The sequence below is a fragment of the Onychostoma macrolepis genome, chromosome 04 (assembly GCF_012432095.1).
Source record: "Onychostoma macrolepis isolate SWU-2019 chromosome 04, ASM1243209v1, whole genome shotgun sequence".
Taxonomy (NCBI): domain Eukaryota; kingdom Metazoa; phylum Chordata; class Actinopteri; order Cypriniformes; family Cyprinidae; genus Onychostoma; species Onychostoma macrolepis.
Window position 1 is genome coordinate 15557026 of NC_081158.1, and position 16828 is coordinate 15573853.

Here is a 16828-nt window from a genome sequence, read left to right on the forward strand (position 1 = left end):
CGATTCATGACCTTTAACCAATCCACTAAAAAGAACAGTTCTCAATTCTGACTGCCATCTCAAATCACATAAACACTTACACAACAATTTTTTAGTGTTATAGTAATAGTTCGATCACATTGTAGAGAAGAGAGAAAGATGTCAAATTTGCCATCATTCCCTCAGTCATTGTATTAGAAACACTCACAGCAGCATTAACTAGTTTCTGTAATTTAATGGCAAGTTTATATCACAAAATATAGTGTTATAAATGTACAGTAAATAAAAACAATAAAAAAAATGATACAATAAAAAAAACTTTGCTACATTTACAATGTTAATAACAGCCAAAATGCACTATTGCAATCTGTGAAAAAGGTGAACTATTCCTCAAAAGAATATAAGTGTTACCTGAGCGTCCAGCTCCATGATGTGAGCTACTTTATTCCACCCAAACCCCACGAAGCGCCGGTCGTACTCTGGGCTTTCTCTTCTGACCATAACATACGGCTCAAAGTCGGCCTCCCACTGAACTCGGTATGGTGTTGTAGCAGTTCTCCATTTGGCAAAGTCTGTTGGAGCGTGACCTTTTGTCCAGACATGATATCTGTGGACAAGCAAATTACTTCACTTTATGATATTATTAACTAATTAAAGTCAGTATTAACTTTATCAAGTCATTGTAAAACTGTAAATAATTTAATAATAAAAATGAAGCTTGGTTCAGTCTGATTTAAAAGAATCATGAATGATTTAGTTGCATCTGAGAAAATCTCATCTGCCATTACTTTTGAATTAAATCTTTTGAGACTTTTTTTCTTAGATTAATCACCTGAATGTGAACAGTGTGCCCATGTCGAGCTGTGACAGGAGCTCTGCTTTTGATTTGGGAAAGGACAGCCGATAGCGCAGAGTTTCAAATGCTGGAACCACAAGAGCCTTTTTAGTGTTCCCCATATCAAGTTGAACAACCGATTTCCTGAGACAGAAACAAGATGGATTACTGGATAGTACAATCCATTACAATCCATTCCACATCACATTCACAACCTAAGAACATTTTGTTGGCACCAAAAATGAAAAAAATGCTTTAATATACAGCATATGGTTTGACACTCTTTTGATTGCAAAATGAGTTTTGCAATCAGCTTTCATCACATCATATTTATTAAAGTGACAATTTAAAAATGTTTTTAAGCACATTAATTAATCAGAGGCAAATTTCTCCTTTCTTTATCAGTATTACATTGTTATATTGTCAAGCTCAGTTGTTGAACACTGTTTTAGACTATTTTCTTTAAAGAAATAAAAAAGCACAATAATGTTAACAATATACGCAGGGGCCTTAAGTGCAAAAATATGCTTTGTTGAAACAAGTAACATTTTCAAACACTAAATGATCAAAAAAAAAAATTAACAATAATCATTCACAAATTGCACCTGAGAATGACCCACATCGAGTTGAATACTATAATGAAATTTTCTTTTGCACAAAACGTTTTAAAGAGAACTGTCATGTTTTATTGATTTATTGTGTGTGATTTATTATGGAGAACACCAAATGGAGTGACAGTACCAGAATTTACTCAGTTCCTTTGAAAATTATGTTGAAAATTATGTTATAGTTGAAAATTATCAGTTGTGATGAGATGAAACCAAAATTGACCAACATTGTTTTACCATTTTAAATTTAGGTTTTGTCTCACCTGAGGTACTCATAGAGTCCATACATGGGCAAAAAGTCAATATCAGACAGAAACATGTAGGGTGTGTTGACCTGCCCCATAGCAACATTACGCAGCAGGTTAACAGGGTAGAACTGGCCTTCTTTATAGACTATGTGGTATCCCACGTTGCTCCTGCTCATCAGGACCTCAGAGCCCTGAGCGTATCGCAGAAACTGCTGGGCTTCAGCGTCTGAGAGGTAGAGGGCCAGGCTGATGGGCCCTTCCCAGTGTTTACAGATGGCCTCTAGCATCTGAAGTCTGGAACAAAGAAACACTCCAGTAACTGACCAAAAATATATAATATAAAATTTTATACAGTAGGTCTGAAGCCACACACATTTGGTTTATATCCTTCTGCTTCAATGAAAAAAGCTGGCGCTGACGTGAGCGGTTTTTGAGCTTATACTGGATATATTTCTCTTATTTGTCAGCATATCATTCCTACATAACTTATGGTGTTTACATAGTAAAAAAAAAAAAAGTATTTCATATAATGTAAATTCTCTGATATTTTAGAGTGTGGTTCATTATGATGCAGCATATTAACTTCGTGTGGCAAGTTAATCGGTGTACCAATAAATAATTTTATAGAGCATTCATATTTTTATTCATTTATAGTCTGTATAAAAGCATAACTAAACAATATATAAATCGCTACAGATTTTTCAGACCTGATCATACCCTAATATTTCCAGGTTATCTCAAAACAGTGGAAAAGTATACACAACAAATTGACATACTAAATGTAAATAAACTGCAATTGTGTCCCTCAGAGCCTCACTTTCATTCAAGTCAAACTTGATGTGGCATCTACTCTGACAACCTTATTGCCCTTGAGTGCTGTAACTTGGCTGTCAAAGAGGCTATGCCCTCAAAGATGACAATGAATTGTATCCCACAGTGTTGACAAGGACGATAACCCTCTGCCACTGGCAATGACTGATGCGTAGGTTATCTGGGATTCTGGAGTAGCCCATACATGCCTGACTAAACAGCCAACACTCATTACACTGATCGCAAAAGCTGTGAAGCTTTGACTCAATTCATTTGAATCAGGTTTATTTCCAGAAGCAATTTGCCAGTTAATGTCATCAGTGTGATTAATGATGACAAAGCAGCTTATTTAAAATGAGTTCAGCCCAAAGCGTGAATGCCACTGAGTATGATCAGAAGTAGATTATAGGATACAGTGTGGTTCATTTAGCAGCAAACTAATCTCAGTGTTCTTTTACAACATTAACACAACCACTGTTACAGCTGCATTCAGTTTAAATAATATTCCATTTCCTTTGCATGAACAAAACTGTAGGACTTATGAATATATAAACCATTTTTGGCCATATCTATGAAGTCCCTAAAGTGACATTTGTCATTAAGGACAATTGAAAGCATTTAAAATCTTCAAAAACAACCGGTAACAGTTCAGTATAGGCACCGATTCTCACTATTAACTTGTTGCTTATTAACATGCCTATTATTAACATATTGGCTGTTTATTAGTACGTTTATAGCACATATTCTGCATGACCATATTCTACATCCCTAATCCTATCCAATACCGGAACTTAACAACTACATTACTAACTATTAATAAGCATCCAATTCGAGTATATTGAGACAAAAGTCGTAGTTAATGGTTTATTAAGAGTGAGAATTGGCCCTTAAAATAAAGAGTGACCAAACAGCCTGAGATTATTTATTATTAAATTAGCAGTCATGTTAGAAAATACACAACCCTCAATGGGGGACACTTAATTTCTAGCGATTATCGCCGATTTGATTGCACAGATACTATTTAAACTAAACTGAGCTAGACAATGACATCTCTGAATTCAATAATGAAATGCCTTTAACTGAAAATTGAAAATTGAGTGTTTAATCTTATCATTATACATTACTGACACTCTATCCTCCAATTTGATACTGTTAAGTGCTTTGACACAATCTGTATTGTAAAAGCGCTATATAAATAAAGGTGACTTGACTTGACTCAATGTGGAACCCTCTTTCACATGTGAACAAGAAAAATTCACACAAAAATAAAATTAAATAAGCAGTTTACAATTTAAAACTATTTTATTTATTATTTTATATAAAATGTATTTATTAAAAATTATTCTCTGTCCAGTTGTATTAAAGGTCACACTTTATTTTAAGGTCCAATTCTCGCTATTAACAAACCATTAATTATGACTTTTGCCTCAATAAACTCCTAATTGGCTGCTTTTTAATAGTTTGTAAGGTAGTCAAGTTTAGGTATTGGGTAGGATTAGGGATGTAGAATATATACAGTCATGCAGAATATGTGCTTTATAAGTACTAATAAACAGCAAATATGTTAATAATAGGCACGCTAATAAGCAACTAGTCAATAGTGAGAATTGGTTCCTATACTAAAGTGTTACTGTATTTTTTTAGTACCATAGCAGTACACAGTATGATAACTGTCAATTATGATTATACCATGATATGCCAGAAAATCAATGTACCGCTTCATCCAAGTGTTAAGCTCCCTGTAAATAGTGCTGTCAAATGATTAATTAAGATTAATCGCATCCAAAATAAAAGTTTTTGTTTACATAATATATGTGTGTATACAGTGTATATTTATTATTAATATACAAATACAAACACATGCATGTATATATTTAAGAAAAATATGCTGTTTATATATTAAATATATTTATATATAACATAAAATATAACAATATGAATATATAAATATATAAACGTAAATATTTTCAAAATACATACTGTATTGTGTGTATTCATATATACATAATAAATATACACAGTACACATACATATATAATGTAAACAAAAACGTTTATTTTGGATGCAATTAATCGCGATTAATCGTTTGACAGCACTACCTGTAAAATCCAATTTTTTCAACTTTGTTGCCATGATGACAAAAACCCTAAATCCACTGTAAAATCATGATTTAAACAGCTTTAATAAACAAGTTTTAAATAACGAATTACTATGTGCTTTTATAAAATTATAAGCTACACATTTATGCTTTAAAATACTCTAATTTTCTTTAAACAAGGGACAAATTGAAATGACTTTTTGTTAATCAACATTATGCCACAAATGCTGTCGATTGAGCTTAACTTGTATAAATGAACCCAAATATTCTCTAAGCCTCTTTTTAGCATCATGTATTAAATATCTGTCGGTGAGGTGATTTGTGCGCTATTGATGTCTTTAAGAAAGTAAATGTAAGTATGTTTTCTTACCTGTCCATAGACAGCTGGGCCACCAGTGTCACGTCAGTGTTATCTAAGGCTGGTTCGTACTCATAGTGCAGGAAATAGACATGTGTGCGGTGGACTGTGAAGCGCTCCCGACGAAACTCATAACATGGGTCATCTTCATCCAGCTCAGACAGGGTCTTTTGGAGCTGCAGGAATATTAAGAAAACAAGTGTTATTCCGTCATGCTGCCTGAACAAAGGAATCATTGCAGACCTCTGCAACAATAAAACAGTGAGTTGAAACTCACATTCTCTGAGTTGTGGTCTGTTTCGCTGGGACAGCCAAAGAGCTCTCGCCTCAGCAGATTCCCATCATACTCCAGGAATGTCAGATAGAGATTCCTGAAGAACTCCACATGTTTGTTCTTTACACGCAGTTTCTTCGGAGAGTTCCAGTGAATCACCTGCACAATCAGATGCAGAAGTTCACAAATGTAAACTGTGCCTGACCTCTGTCTCAAACTGAACTGCTTGTGTTCAAACATTTCTACATTAAGCACACGTGTATATGCAAGTTGTTTGTCCTGGCAGCTAATAATCATAAAATTATTGTTTGTCAAATTGTTGTTTGTGTCAGCTCCACGCTGATGTCACCTTGAGGTCGGACACATCTTTGTAACACTTTTCGGAGCGGGTGTGATCCGACAGCTGAACATTCCAAAAGCAGGGCAGCTGGTGCACCAGGAACGGATTCTGCTTGATCACAGCGTTGAAGATGTCCTGCAGGCACAAAGTTATTCTAAATGACTCATAAAACAGATTCTACGACTGCTAGTATTAAATCTTTTAGCAGAAATGTTCTTAATTTTCTAAATCACCTTGATAAAATGGTCCTGATTATTTAGCCACAAATCTTTGATGATAATCAAATGCAGACAAACAACTTTCACTGTGATATGAAGTTCCTACATAAAATTATTTACATTAAAACATATTTCACCCAATCTTTGTGTTCCATATGTTTAGTAAGTATCGTGGGTTTAGCTTAGCAACTTAACACCAAACTCAACTGAAATAAACACAGCAGAGAAACTATGTATGATGCATGCAATATACCAATGTCCCTAGTGAGTTGCAAATTCTGTCATTAATTACTCACCCTCATGTCGATCCAAACCCGTAACACCTTCGTTCATCTTCGGAACACAAATTAAGATATTTTTGATGCATTCCGAGAGCTCTCTGACCCTTCATAGACAGCAAGGATCCTAACACGATCAAGGCTCAGAAACGTAGCAAGGACATCGGTAAAATAGTCCATATGACATCAATGGTTCAACCATAATTTTATGAAGCTACAAGAATACTTTTTGTGTGCAAAGAAAACAATAATAGCATAATTTATTCAACATTTCTTCTCCCCGAGTTACCATGTTCTGCCATTTTGGAGAGTACCCCAGAACGTAATCAGCGTTGTTTATGTTCAGTAGAAAGCGCGCATGCTGAGCGCAAGCAACGCTGATTATGTTGATTACGTTTTGGGGTACTCTCCAAAATGGCGGAAGACAGTAACTCGGGGAGAAGAAATGTTGAATAAATTATGTTATTATTGTTTTCTTACTGTTTTGCAAAAAGTATTCTCGCTGCTTTGTAAAATTACGGTTGAACCCCTGATGTCACATGGACTATTTTACCGATGTCCTTGCTACGTTTCTGTACCTTGATCATGGTAGTATCCCTGCTGTTCCCAAGATGAACGAAGGTCTTATGGGTTTGGAACGACATGCGAGTGAGTAAGTAAGGATTTTCATTTTTGGGTGAACTAACCCTTTAAACTGTTAATATCTAAGACAGCAGGGCAGATCAAAACAGAGCTCATGTGTTTACCTGATCAGCGAGTGATGTAGACAGCATGCTCATGAGCTCTCTCTCTGCTGTCAGCCGCCACATCTGCTCCCACTTTAGCTTCCTCAAACGATCCAACAACAGCAGAATCACACCTTCAACACACACAACATCATTTGTTGGCTATAACACTAATTCACACTTATAACATAGTGTCCGGTTCAAAATCACAAAAACATGGTTAAACTCTTTAGGAATTTTAGTATATGTTCTAAAACTGGTCCTTCAGGTAAGTCAGATAATTAGAAACCTGGCTGGCGTACCGGTGTTAAAGCCTCTGCCCAGCGCTGGCCATGGCCGATGGTTCTTCCACAGGTTCCCCAGGTACCAATCACTCTGATTCTCCACCAAACCAAGAACCTGCTGACCTTAAATGCACAAACACCCCCAAAGTGATATTAATGCATCTGTATTTAATGTTCAGTAGCATCGAAGCTATGGTGAACTATGGACAAAAATCTCACATTTTACATGTATTTTGGAAAGGAAATCTTTTAAAGATCTGCTTTAAAATGAATGTACTCTTTTGTATTCATGTTGGACTCATATGGTTTTGGAAAACTTAAATAATATTTTCAACTATTTTCTTGATACTGGTGCCCAGAATCAAGTAAAAAAGAAAGTTTCCTTACACATTGAATACATGTGAGTGTATACATCTCAAAAGGTAAAAAGTAATTTGAGGAGTCGCACCACATGACATGAAGATCAGAACAAATGGTCAATAAGACAAGGACATCTCTAGCTTTCCTAGCATCTGTCCTTCAAGACACAATAATCAAATGTATTCAACAATACTAGAGTGTGTTGTTGTTTCTAAGCAACAGGATTTCATGTCAAAGGCTGGCACAGGTTTCTATCTGGTTGGTGATGTGTGTATATGCAAATCACGGGGCATTGCTCTGTTGATAAAGCCTCAGGCATGAGATCAAATGTAGTTAGTCACAAAGGCTGGTTCATTACTGAAATCATTGACGTCTTTGACTGTGGTTGCTGCGGTCAGTGTCTGGTGGAATAATCTGTGACATTATTGATCTGAGCTGCAATCACGTGCCTCATTGAACATTAATGATTGTCACGTCTGACAAAACGTTGTCTTATGGCAAGTATTTCTGTGGGATGCACACAGTTTTTAATGGGAATCTTATGAAAGTTCTTGCATTATTTAATTCAAAACATTAGTGAAGTACAAATGACAAATCCACTTAATCATTTCAATTGAATGTTAAGACAAAAATACCCTTGAACTTGTGGAAGACGACCCACAGCTCAGCGATGTCCGTGGCAAAAGTGATGTCAGTATCCAGGACGATGACCTTCTGTAGATCAGAGGGCAGCGTCTTGGTCAGCACCAGCTTCATTAGGCCGTAGATGCCAGAATAATGCTTGTTTGGGATCCAAGACACCTCAGACTGACAAACACAAAAAGAGCAAATATAAAAAAAATTAAATGAAATCAAAAACTTCAAGACAGCAATAAAGAAAAAAGCAGGAAAGAAATAATCATAAAGGAACACCAATGAATGTAACACAACCCTACAGAGGGTAATAGTCAGGTTTTGGAAGTAAAAATTGTATTATTTTTTTAAAAGTCTGAAATTATTTTGGAAAGTCTTGCATGTTCCCACCCGGAATAACCAAAATGGTTCTCGTGCCAGAGCTCGTGCTCAGCTGGTGGCTTTGCAAATCTCTATCGGGAAAATATGCAGTGAAAGCAGCAGAGCATGTTAAACATGGACAAGTACATACAATTAAGTGTTACAGTATTTTTACATGTCGGACATTTGCATTCTGATTATTGATGCATAAATACGCACATTACAGAGTACCGGCAAAGTTAAAAAGATTTGATTTAGAAATAGCAAATGCTATCACTGATCTTTGTTAAATGAATCTGAGCCTATTATTCCCTTGTACGATTAGCAATTATTAATAGTTTTGAATTTATGATTTGTGATATTGGTAGTATTGAAAGTAGGGGTAGGCAAAGAGTTCTTTGTATGAAAAATTATAAACTTAGGACAAAAACATTATAATAATATAAGCTGAATCCTCAGCGAAGAGCCACCATAATCCTTGAGTGATCTACCAATTAAAGAAATTACCCTGGAAAACAGAAATGGAAACAGAGATCTCTGAATTCCCATGAAGCACAGTGTATAATTTAGTCAAATCAGGCTCCTTAAACTTTCAAAGTACTTTATATTTGTACACACATTTCAATTTCAAATTCAAATGTCTAGAAGTCAATAATTTCATAGTTTTACGCTTGTTATATTTGTTTATTTTTTATTGCCATACCAGCATCTATTTCTGTAGTAACATACAGTAGTAATAAAAAATAAGAAAAACAAAAAGATTTTTCACTTCAATATTTGATAAAAATAAAAAATAGGTTTATAATAATGTCACATTTAAAAAAAAAACATTCATTAGAGAACTAAAAAATGTTGCCTAGTGGCATTTAAAGAAGTTGTACATTCCAAAATAAGCTTTATAGACAGCAGGGTCTGACAAAAATGACATGATTTTTGGTACATTACCTTTCAATAAAAACAAATGAGTAAGTCTGAAATAACCAGCTCTGCAACTAGTGTAAACAGAGATTGTTATGACTATATAATATGCAATGATTCAAGTTATAAGGAGTTATTCATTCATAAACACTGCTTTTACTCTGTGATATGATTCATTTCAGAGCTGGTTGGTTTGGTTACGGAATCAGAATCTTTAAGAATCTTTTGAAAACCCTACATAGAAAATGAAAAATACTTTCATCGTCAATTCTGCTGAAAAAGTGAGCTCTACTGAGCAAAGCAGTAGCCGCACAAACCTTCAGCTCATCAGCATCATAAAAGTTGACGTGAACGGCCGGCACCATCCAGGTGTGGAAGAGATCGGCCAGGATCTTCCGAGCGATGGAGTCCGTGATGAAATGGAAGTGGAGTGGGTTACGTCTGACACACAGAGAGAACAAACATTTCCTGTCTTTTAATAACTAGTTCACCCAAAAATTAAAATTCTGATATCATTTACTCACTTTTTATTATATACAAAAAGCCAGGATATTCTGAAATTCACCTTCTATGCCAATTAGGTCATTAGTTTGAAATAGCATAAGGAATAAAAGATATCGATATCATTGCTTTTATCCTTACAAACTAAAATGAGTGTAATACTGGCACCACAATAAAGCCATAACAGCATAATAAAGTTATTTGACTGCATGTGATAAAACAGTGAAAAGTCATTTTATACACTACATTACAGAAGGGTATATAAGCAGAGAGCAATATCAGTCAAGCTGATGATGAGACCTGATTCTAGCTTTACTACTTTTCCCATTGTAGTGTAGAAAGAAAGAATGGTAATTTCAGTCTGGTCAATAAAACTTGGAAAGTTTTTGAGCTCTGTTCAAAAACTTACTGAGCTACATTGATGTCTAAATAAGCAGCAACTTTATAATGTAGCATCCTAGTTGATTACAAGAGCGAGTGGTAATGATATTTATCCTTGCAGATTTAAGAATGTAATGGGAAATCTTGGGAATTATTTTTTATATACTTGCCCTGTTATTGGGAATGAATTACCTGGTTGTATTAAGCAAATACAAGCTGATTGTATTTTTAGAATGGAAGTTTAAGGGATAGTTCACCCAAAAAATAAAAGTTCTGTCATTAATTACTCACCCTCATGCCGTTCCAAACCCGTAAGACCTTTGTTCATCTTTGGAATGGTCAGAAAGCTCTCGGATTTCATCAAAAATATCTTAATTTGTGTTCCAAAGAAGAACAAAGGTATTACGTGTTTGGAACGACATGAGGGTGAGTAATTAATGACAGAATTTTCATTTTTGGGTGAACTCCCCATGATTGCACTCCATTTATGATTTGTTTGTCCATTTTTAAAATACAGAGGACCACAATGGAAAAAATCCTATGGCTTTTTGTGTATATTATTTTCGACAGTTTTTGAAATGTGTATGAATTAGTCTTTATGGGTTTGTATTATGTTTTAAGTTTAGTCAAATAAAACAAACGAACAAATACTGCTCAATGTAGGGAGCAGTGAAAATCCTATGAATGTGGACAGACACAGACTCCAAATTTACCTGTGAAACAGAACTGACTTGACCAGTGTGACAACATCTCTGCTTGCATTGTACCCCGCACACACAATGGCAATATGAATGGTCTGTGATGAGAAAGACAAGTAGTATTGAACAGTTTGAAGCAGCATAGACCAGTTTGGAGTAGATATCACAGTTACGTCACGTGCAGCTGTGCATGCATTGTGGTGGCAGAAAAACACTGGTAACAAGTGGAGGGAAACGGGTAAAATCCATGGAATAAGAGGGGGAAAAAATGTATTGTCGTGCCTTTGGATGTCAGAACTGGAATGCAAATAATTTTAGACGCAGACGTTTAAACGGACAGACTATGGATGAAACCTGTTCTGATTACTCTCCTTTTAAAGCATAATTTTGATTTAAACAATAGGTCAACATTGTATTAGCCCTAGAGTTACATCATTAAATACTATTTAAACCTTTAACATTTTACATAATAATTCAGACTTTTTTCCGCACACATGCAAGTTGATATCTCCTAGTTCGGACTTTATAACTCGATTTAACTCAACAATAGAGAGTTTGTCAGTTCTGAGGGAAAAATGCCAGAAGTGTGGAATGTAAACTCACGACTGTGAGCCGAGGGGAAAAGAGAGAATGACGAGTTGATTTTTCTTATCAGAAATCTCGAGAATAAAATCAGAATTTTGAAATACAAACTCAAATTTACCTTTTTTATTCTTTTATTCCATTGCTTCCATAGACTTCTACTTGAAAACTGTCATTTTCTGCCACCAGATAGGCTCCACAAAAACCATCATCACTGTTTGCAAACACCGAATTGGTCTATTGATGCAATCAGTGTTGGCGCCTAAGCGGGCCCAAGGGTTCCTGGCCTGGCCACTTCAGTCCCTGTGTTCCCTCACCTTGCTGATTTCTACCGAGGGAAGAACCACTGTAATTTCTACCAAGGCCCCCTCTAGAAACGCAAATGCCCCCCAGTTTGTATGGGCTGGCGCCAACTCTGTATGCAATACATACAGTTCACAATTTCTGACACTACAATTTTATAAAATCATATTTTTGTTAAATTCACAAAGAAGGGAAATACCAATGAACAGAAACTATGTTTTCTGAAAATAAAAAATAAGACTATATTGCTATACAGTTTCTAGGGTCTTCTCAATTGTTGCTAGGGTGCTGTTATGCAGTTGAAGAATGTTCTGTGTGGTATCTAGGGTGTTGTCTGATCACTTAAACCTCATCACATCTCTCCTCAACAAAACATAAGATTCGAGGAATCTGAGGATCAGTCAGGATTAGGGTCTTGATAATGTGTGAATCTGTTCAGTGTAAAGTCTTGATTCAGCATACTAACCTCACATTTGTTCACCACAGGCTGAGGCACACAGTCCGAGCTGTTGCCCGAGGCTGCTCCTTTTTTAGCTTCGCTATCACCTGTACCCTCTTCTGTGGAATGGGTGTGTAACTGGTTGCCTTGGCGACTGTTGCTATGATGACTGCTATGGGTTGGAACCCTGGGCGACAGGCTAATCTCTCTCCGCAGCGCATGGTTATGTTCCTCCACATCTCGTAGCCGCAGCTCCAAATCCTGATGCTCACCGGCTGCTCCGATCAGCACAGATGACTGAGGATCCAGCGGCGACAGAGGCAGCGGTTTGACTGAGAGGAAACACAGAGACAGTTGAGGATCACTGAACATCTGTCCAGCAAAACCATAACTACTTCACTAAATCTGACAACTGTCCATTTTTTGATTGAAGATGTCACTTTTTTAAGGAAAAAAAAATTATAAAATAAAATAAAAACCCACAGCGTGACCCGTGTTGTCTGATTCAATCACACATTCACATATTAAATATTTATTTTATAAAAGATATCTTATAAACATAAATACAATAATGTTTTATGTATTTATTTTATATTTAGATATTTTACGATTATCAATAAATAAATTTCTAAATTCCTAGTAAAAAACTAAATACTATTTAAACCTTTAACATTTTACATAATAATTCAGACTTTTTCCGCACACATGCAAGTTGATATCTCCTAGTTCGGACTTTATAACTCGATTTAACTCAACAATAGAGAGTTTGTCAGTTCTGAGGGAAAAATGCCAGAAGTGTGGAATGTAAACTCACGACTGTGAGCCGAGGGGAAAAGAGAGAATGACGAGTTGATTTTTCTTATCAGAAATCTCGAGAATAAAATCAGAATTTTGAAATACAAACTCAAATTTACCTTTTTTATTCTTTTATTCCATTGCTTCCATAGACTTCTACTTGAAAACTGTCATTTTCTGCCACCAGATAGGCTCCGCCCACAAAAAACCATCATCACTGTTTGCAAACACCGAATTGGTCTATTGATGCAATCAGTGTTGGCGCCACAAGCGGGCCCAAGGGTTCCTGGCCTGGCCACTTCAGTCCCTGTGTTCCCTCACCTTGCTGATTTCTACCGAGGGAAGAACCACTGTAATTTCTACCAAGGCCCCCTCTAGAAACGCAAATGCCCCCCAGTTTGTATGGGCTGGCGCCAACTCTGTATGCAATACATACAGTTCACAATTTCTGACACTACAATTTTATAAAATCATATTTTTGTTAAATTCACAAAGAAGGAAATACCAATGAACAGAAACTATGTTTTCTGAAAATAAAAATAAGACTATATTGCTATACAGTTTCTAGGGTCTTCTCAGTTGTTGCTAGGGTGCTGTTATGCAGTTGAAGAATGTTCTGTGTGGTATCTAGGGTGTTGTCTGATCACTTAAACCTCATCACATCTCTCCTCAACAAAACATAAGATTCGAGGAATCTGAGGATCAGTCAGGATTAGGGTCTTGATAATGTGTGAATCTGTTCAGTGTAAAGTCTTGATTCAGCATACTAACCTCACATTTGTTCACCACAGGCTGAGGCACACAGTCCGAGCTGTTGCCCGAGGCTGCTCCTTTTTTAGCTTCGCTATCACCTGTACCCTCTTCTGTGGAATGGGTGTGTAACTGGTTGCCTTGGCGACTGTTGCTATGATGACTGCTATGGGTTGGAACCCTGGGCGACAGGCTAATCTCTCTCCAGCGCATGGTTATGTTCCTCCACATCTCGTAGCCGCAGCTCCAAATCCTGATGCTCACCGGCTGCTCCGATCAGCACAGATGACTGAGGATCCAGCGGCGACAGAGGCAGCGGTTTGACTGAGAGGGAAACACAGAGACAGTTGAGGATCACTGAACATCTGTCCAGCAAAACCATAACTACTTCACTAAATCTGACAACTGTCCATTTTTTGATTGAAGATGTCACTTTTTTAAGGAAAAAAAAATTATAAAATAAAATAAAAACCCACAGCGTGACCCGTGTTGTCTGATTCAATCACACATTCACATATTAAATATTTATTTTATAAAAGATATCTTATAAACATAAATACAATAATGTTTTATGTATTTATTTTATATTTAGATATTTTTACGATTATCAATAAATAAATTTCTAAATTCCCTAGTAAAAAACTAAATACTAAAAATTAATTCACTGTGTATATAAAAATAGGGTTACATGCTGAGATACTTGCAATCTTCTTTTACTGTTACAAGCATTAAAGCATGAAAGTGCTCAGTGCATATAAAATCCACAACAAATGTTTCAGTCACGCAGGACCTTCCACAGTGTTCACATTAGTTTGAAACATTTAATCTTTATATACAATTACATTTCAATTCAATCAATCATTTATAGACCAGCTACTCAATTGGAAGTTGACAAATACTCAGAGAAAGAGGAAGAGAATGAATGAATGAATTCATAAATAAATGAAAAAATCAACACAACTACATTCACATTACAGAAAACTAGACGAATTAATATCTTTATTCAAACCATCTGACTGTACAGTATCAAGTCGAAAAATCCGTTTACTTTGTTTTTAATAATTTCTCTTCCGTACTGGTGTAACAACATATTGGAAACACATATTTCACACACACACAAAAAAAAAAAATTAACTGGATGATTTAATGTTAATGTTAGGCACTGAAGTGTTAATGTTTTAGCACTTCTGTATTCATTAATAAGAAATCTCAGTTGTCAATTGGTCTTTCCCACATATTGAAGAGCACAAGGGAAAGAAAGTAAATATACCAAATTTTTTGAACAACATGAAAAAATTATTTCAAATTTGAGTAACTCGCAAACCTTTGGACTTTATTTTAAAATATCATGGTATATTATTTCACAAGTCAAGTTTTCTTTAATTTATAGTGCTTTATACAGTTGAGATTGTTTCAAAGCATCTTCACGGCATTAAACAGGAAAGTAACAGAATCAATTATGCAAACTTCAAATATGAGGCAAATCTGAATCCTGTTGTTAAGCAGCTAACACGACAACAATATCACTATTTAGATCCAGTCAGTTCAGTGTTGATTAACAAATATCATTAGGTTTTGGAGCATCATACCATATGTGATTTTACAATCATAATTCATAGTATGACATAAAAAAATGAGTATGGTGCAAAACCCAATAACTCAACTCACACCACAATGGTAACCATCAAAACTGCAACATAACAGAATCCCCTATAAGTGTGAAAATATAAAATCAGTCAACACTAACAGATCTCTCACTATATTAATCTTCTGTAATAATACACAAACACTTAACTTCAATATTTACACAACTAATACAGTCCAAAGCAACACATTCTCTCTCTCTGCTGGCATTTGTTAATTTTGCCTATTGGTCATGAGGTTTATCTATGCAACTCACTCAAATTCTTAAGTTGTTAAAGTTAAATATGAAGGATCTCTTAAAAGTATAATTTGTAAGTCAAATGCTCATTTCTTTTTGTGTTATTAAGTCAATTTTGAACTAAATTAACTGTTGGATTTATTTTAGCATGTTCAACTCAAACAAGCACTTAAGTTATATTGAGAGATTTATTTAAGGCAGTACAGGTTTTTATTATTGTGATATTTACCATCGCACTGAATTATTTTTTGAGTGTATTTGATATTATATAGGTTGCTTGCTCGTATGATGTTTAAAAGGTTTAAAATATGTGCTGATAACAACAAAAAAATGTTTGCTTACCATTTGAAAGCAGCAAAACTGTATGTAACCAAATTACATTTATTAAATTTGTCTTTAAAAAGGATATTCAGCACAAACTGTGTTTTAACAGGTAAGATGTACTGCAAGAACATTCAAGAATGACCCTAGAGAATCAAACTTCAATACATTATTTGAGCTGTTCAACATCAGTGAGCATGAATCAGAGGCGAAATAATTAATTCACAGTTAATAAAGTGACAGCAAAGACATTTAACTTTCAGCCAAAAGTCATTAAAAGCCACTGGAGTAAATCATCAATTTTAGACAGGCTAGAATGACTCCATTCAGTACACTGTGTAAAAATGCTTCAATGACCCTAGAGTACTTTACCAACTAGAAAAGTACAAGACTAGCAGAATGAACATGAACATGTTTATATCACTACATTTAGCAGCACATTACTCAAAACATTGGCCAAAATCTGATATGCTGATAGAATGTTACATGTCAACATTTAGATGCACTGAAAAAAAAAAATTAATTACTCACATTTTTTGAACAACATGAAAAAATTATTTCAAATTTGAGTAACTCATAAACCTTTGGACTTTATTTTAAAATATCATGGTATATTATTTCACAAGTCAAGTTTTCTTTAATTTATAGTGCTTTATACAGTTGAGATTGTTTCAAAGCATCTTCACGGCATTAAACAGGAAAGTAACAGAATCAATTATGCAAACTTCAAATATGAGGCAAATCTGAATCCTGTTGTTAAGCAGCTAACACGACAACAATATCACTATTTAGATCCAGTCAGTTCAGTGTTGATTAACAAATATCATTAGGTTTTGGAGCATCATACCAT

At 35.2% G+C, this 16828-nt stretch overlaps 1 protein-coding gene across 1 annotated transcript in view; it reads right to left on the minus strand.

The window, feature by feature from the left end:
• Positions 1–16828, minus strand: part of large1 (LARGE xylosyl- and glucuronyltransferase 1) — a 28329-nt gene that overhangs the window by 3720 nt on the left and 7781 nt on the right. The window contains exons 3-15 of the mRNA XM_058773853.1: positions 14785–14787; positions 12258–12562; positions 10922–11004; positions 9644–9767; positions 8051–8222; positions 7074–7178; positions 6793–6905; positions 5560–5685; positions 5214–5369; positions 4949–5112; positions 1686–1964; positions 812–958; positions 391–586 (exon numbers count right to left, since the gene is read on the minus strand). Coding sequence (XP_058629836.1) covers positions 391–586; positions 812–958; positions 1686–1964; positions 4949–5112; positions 5214–5369; positions 5560–5685; positions 6793–6905; positions 7074–7178; positions 8051–8222; positions 9644–9767; positions 10922–11004; positions 12258–12562; positions 14785–14787 — 1973 coding nt within the window. The remainder of the gene's footprint in view (positions 1–390; positions 587–811; positions 959–1685; positions 1965–4948; positions 5113–5213; positions 5370–5559; positions 5686–6792; positions 6906–7073; positions 7179–8050; positions 8223–9643; positions 9768–10921; positions 11005–12257; positions 12563–14784; positions 14788–16828) is intronic.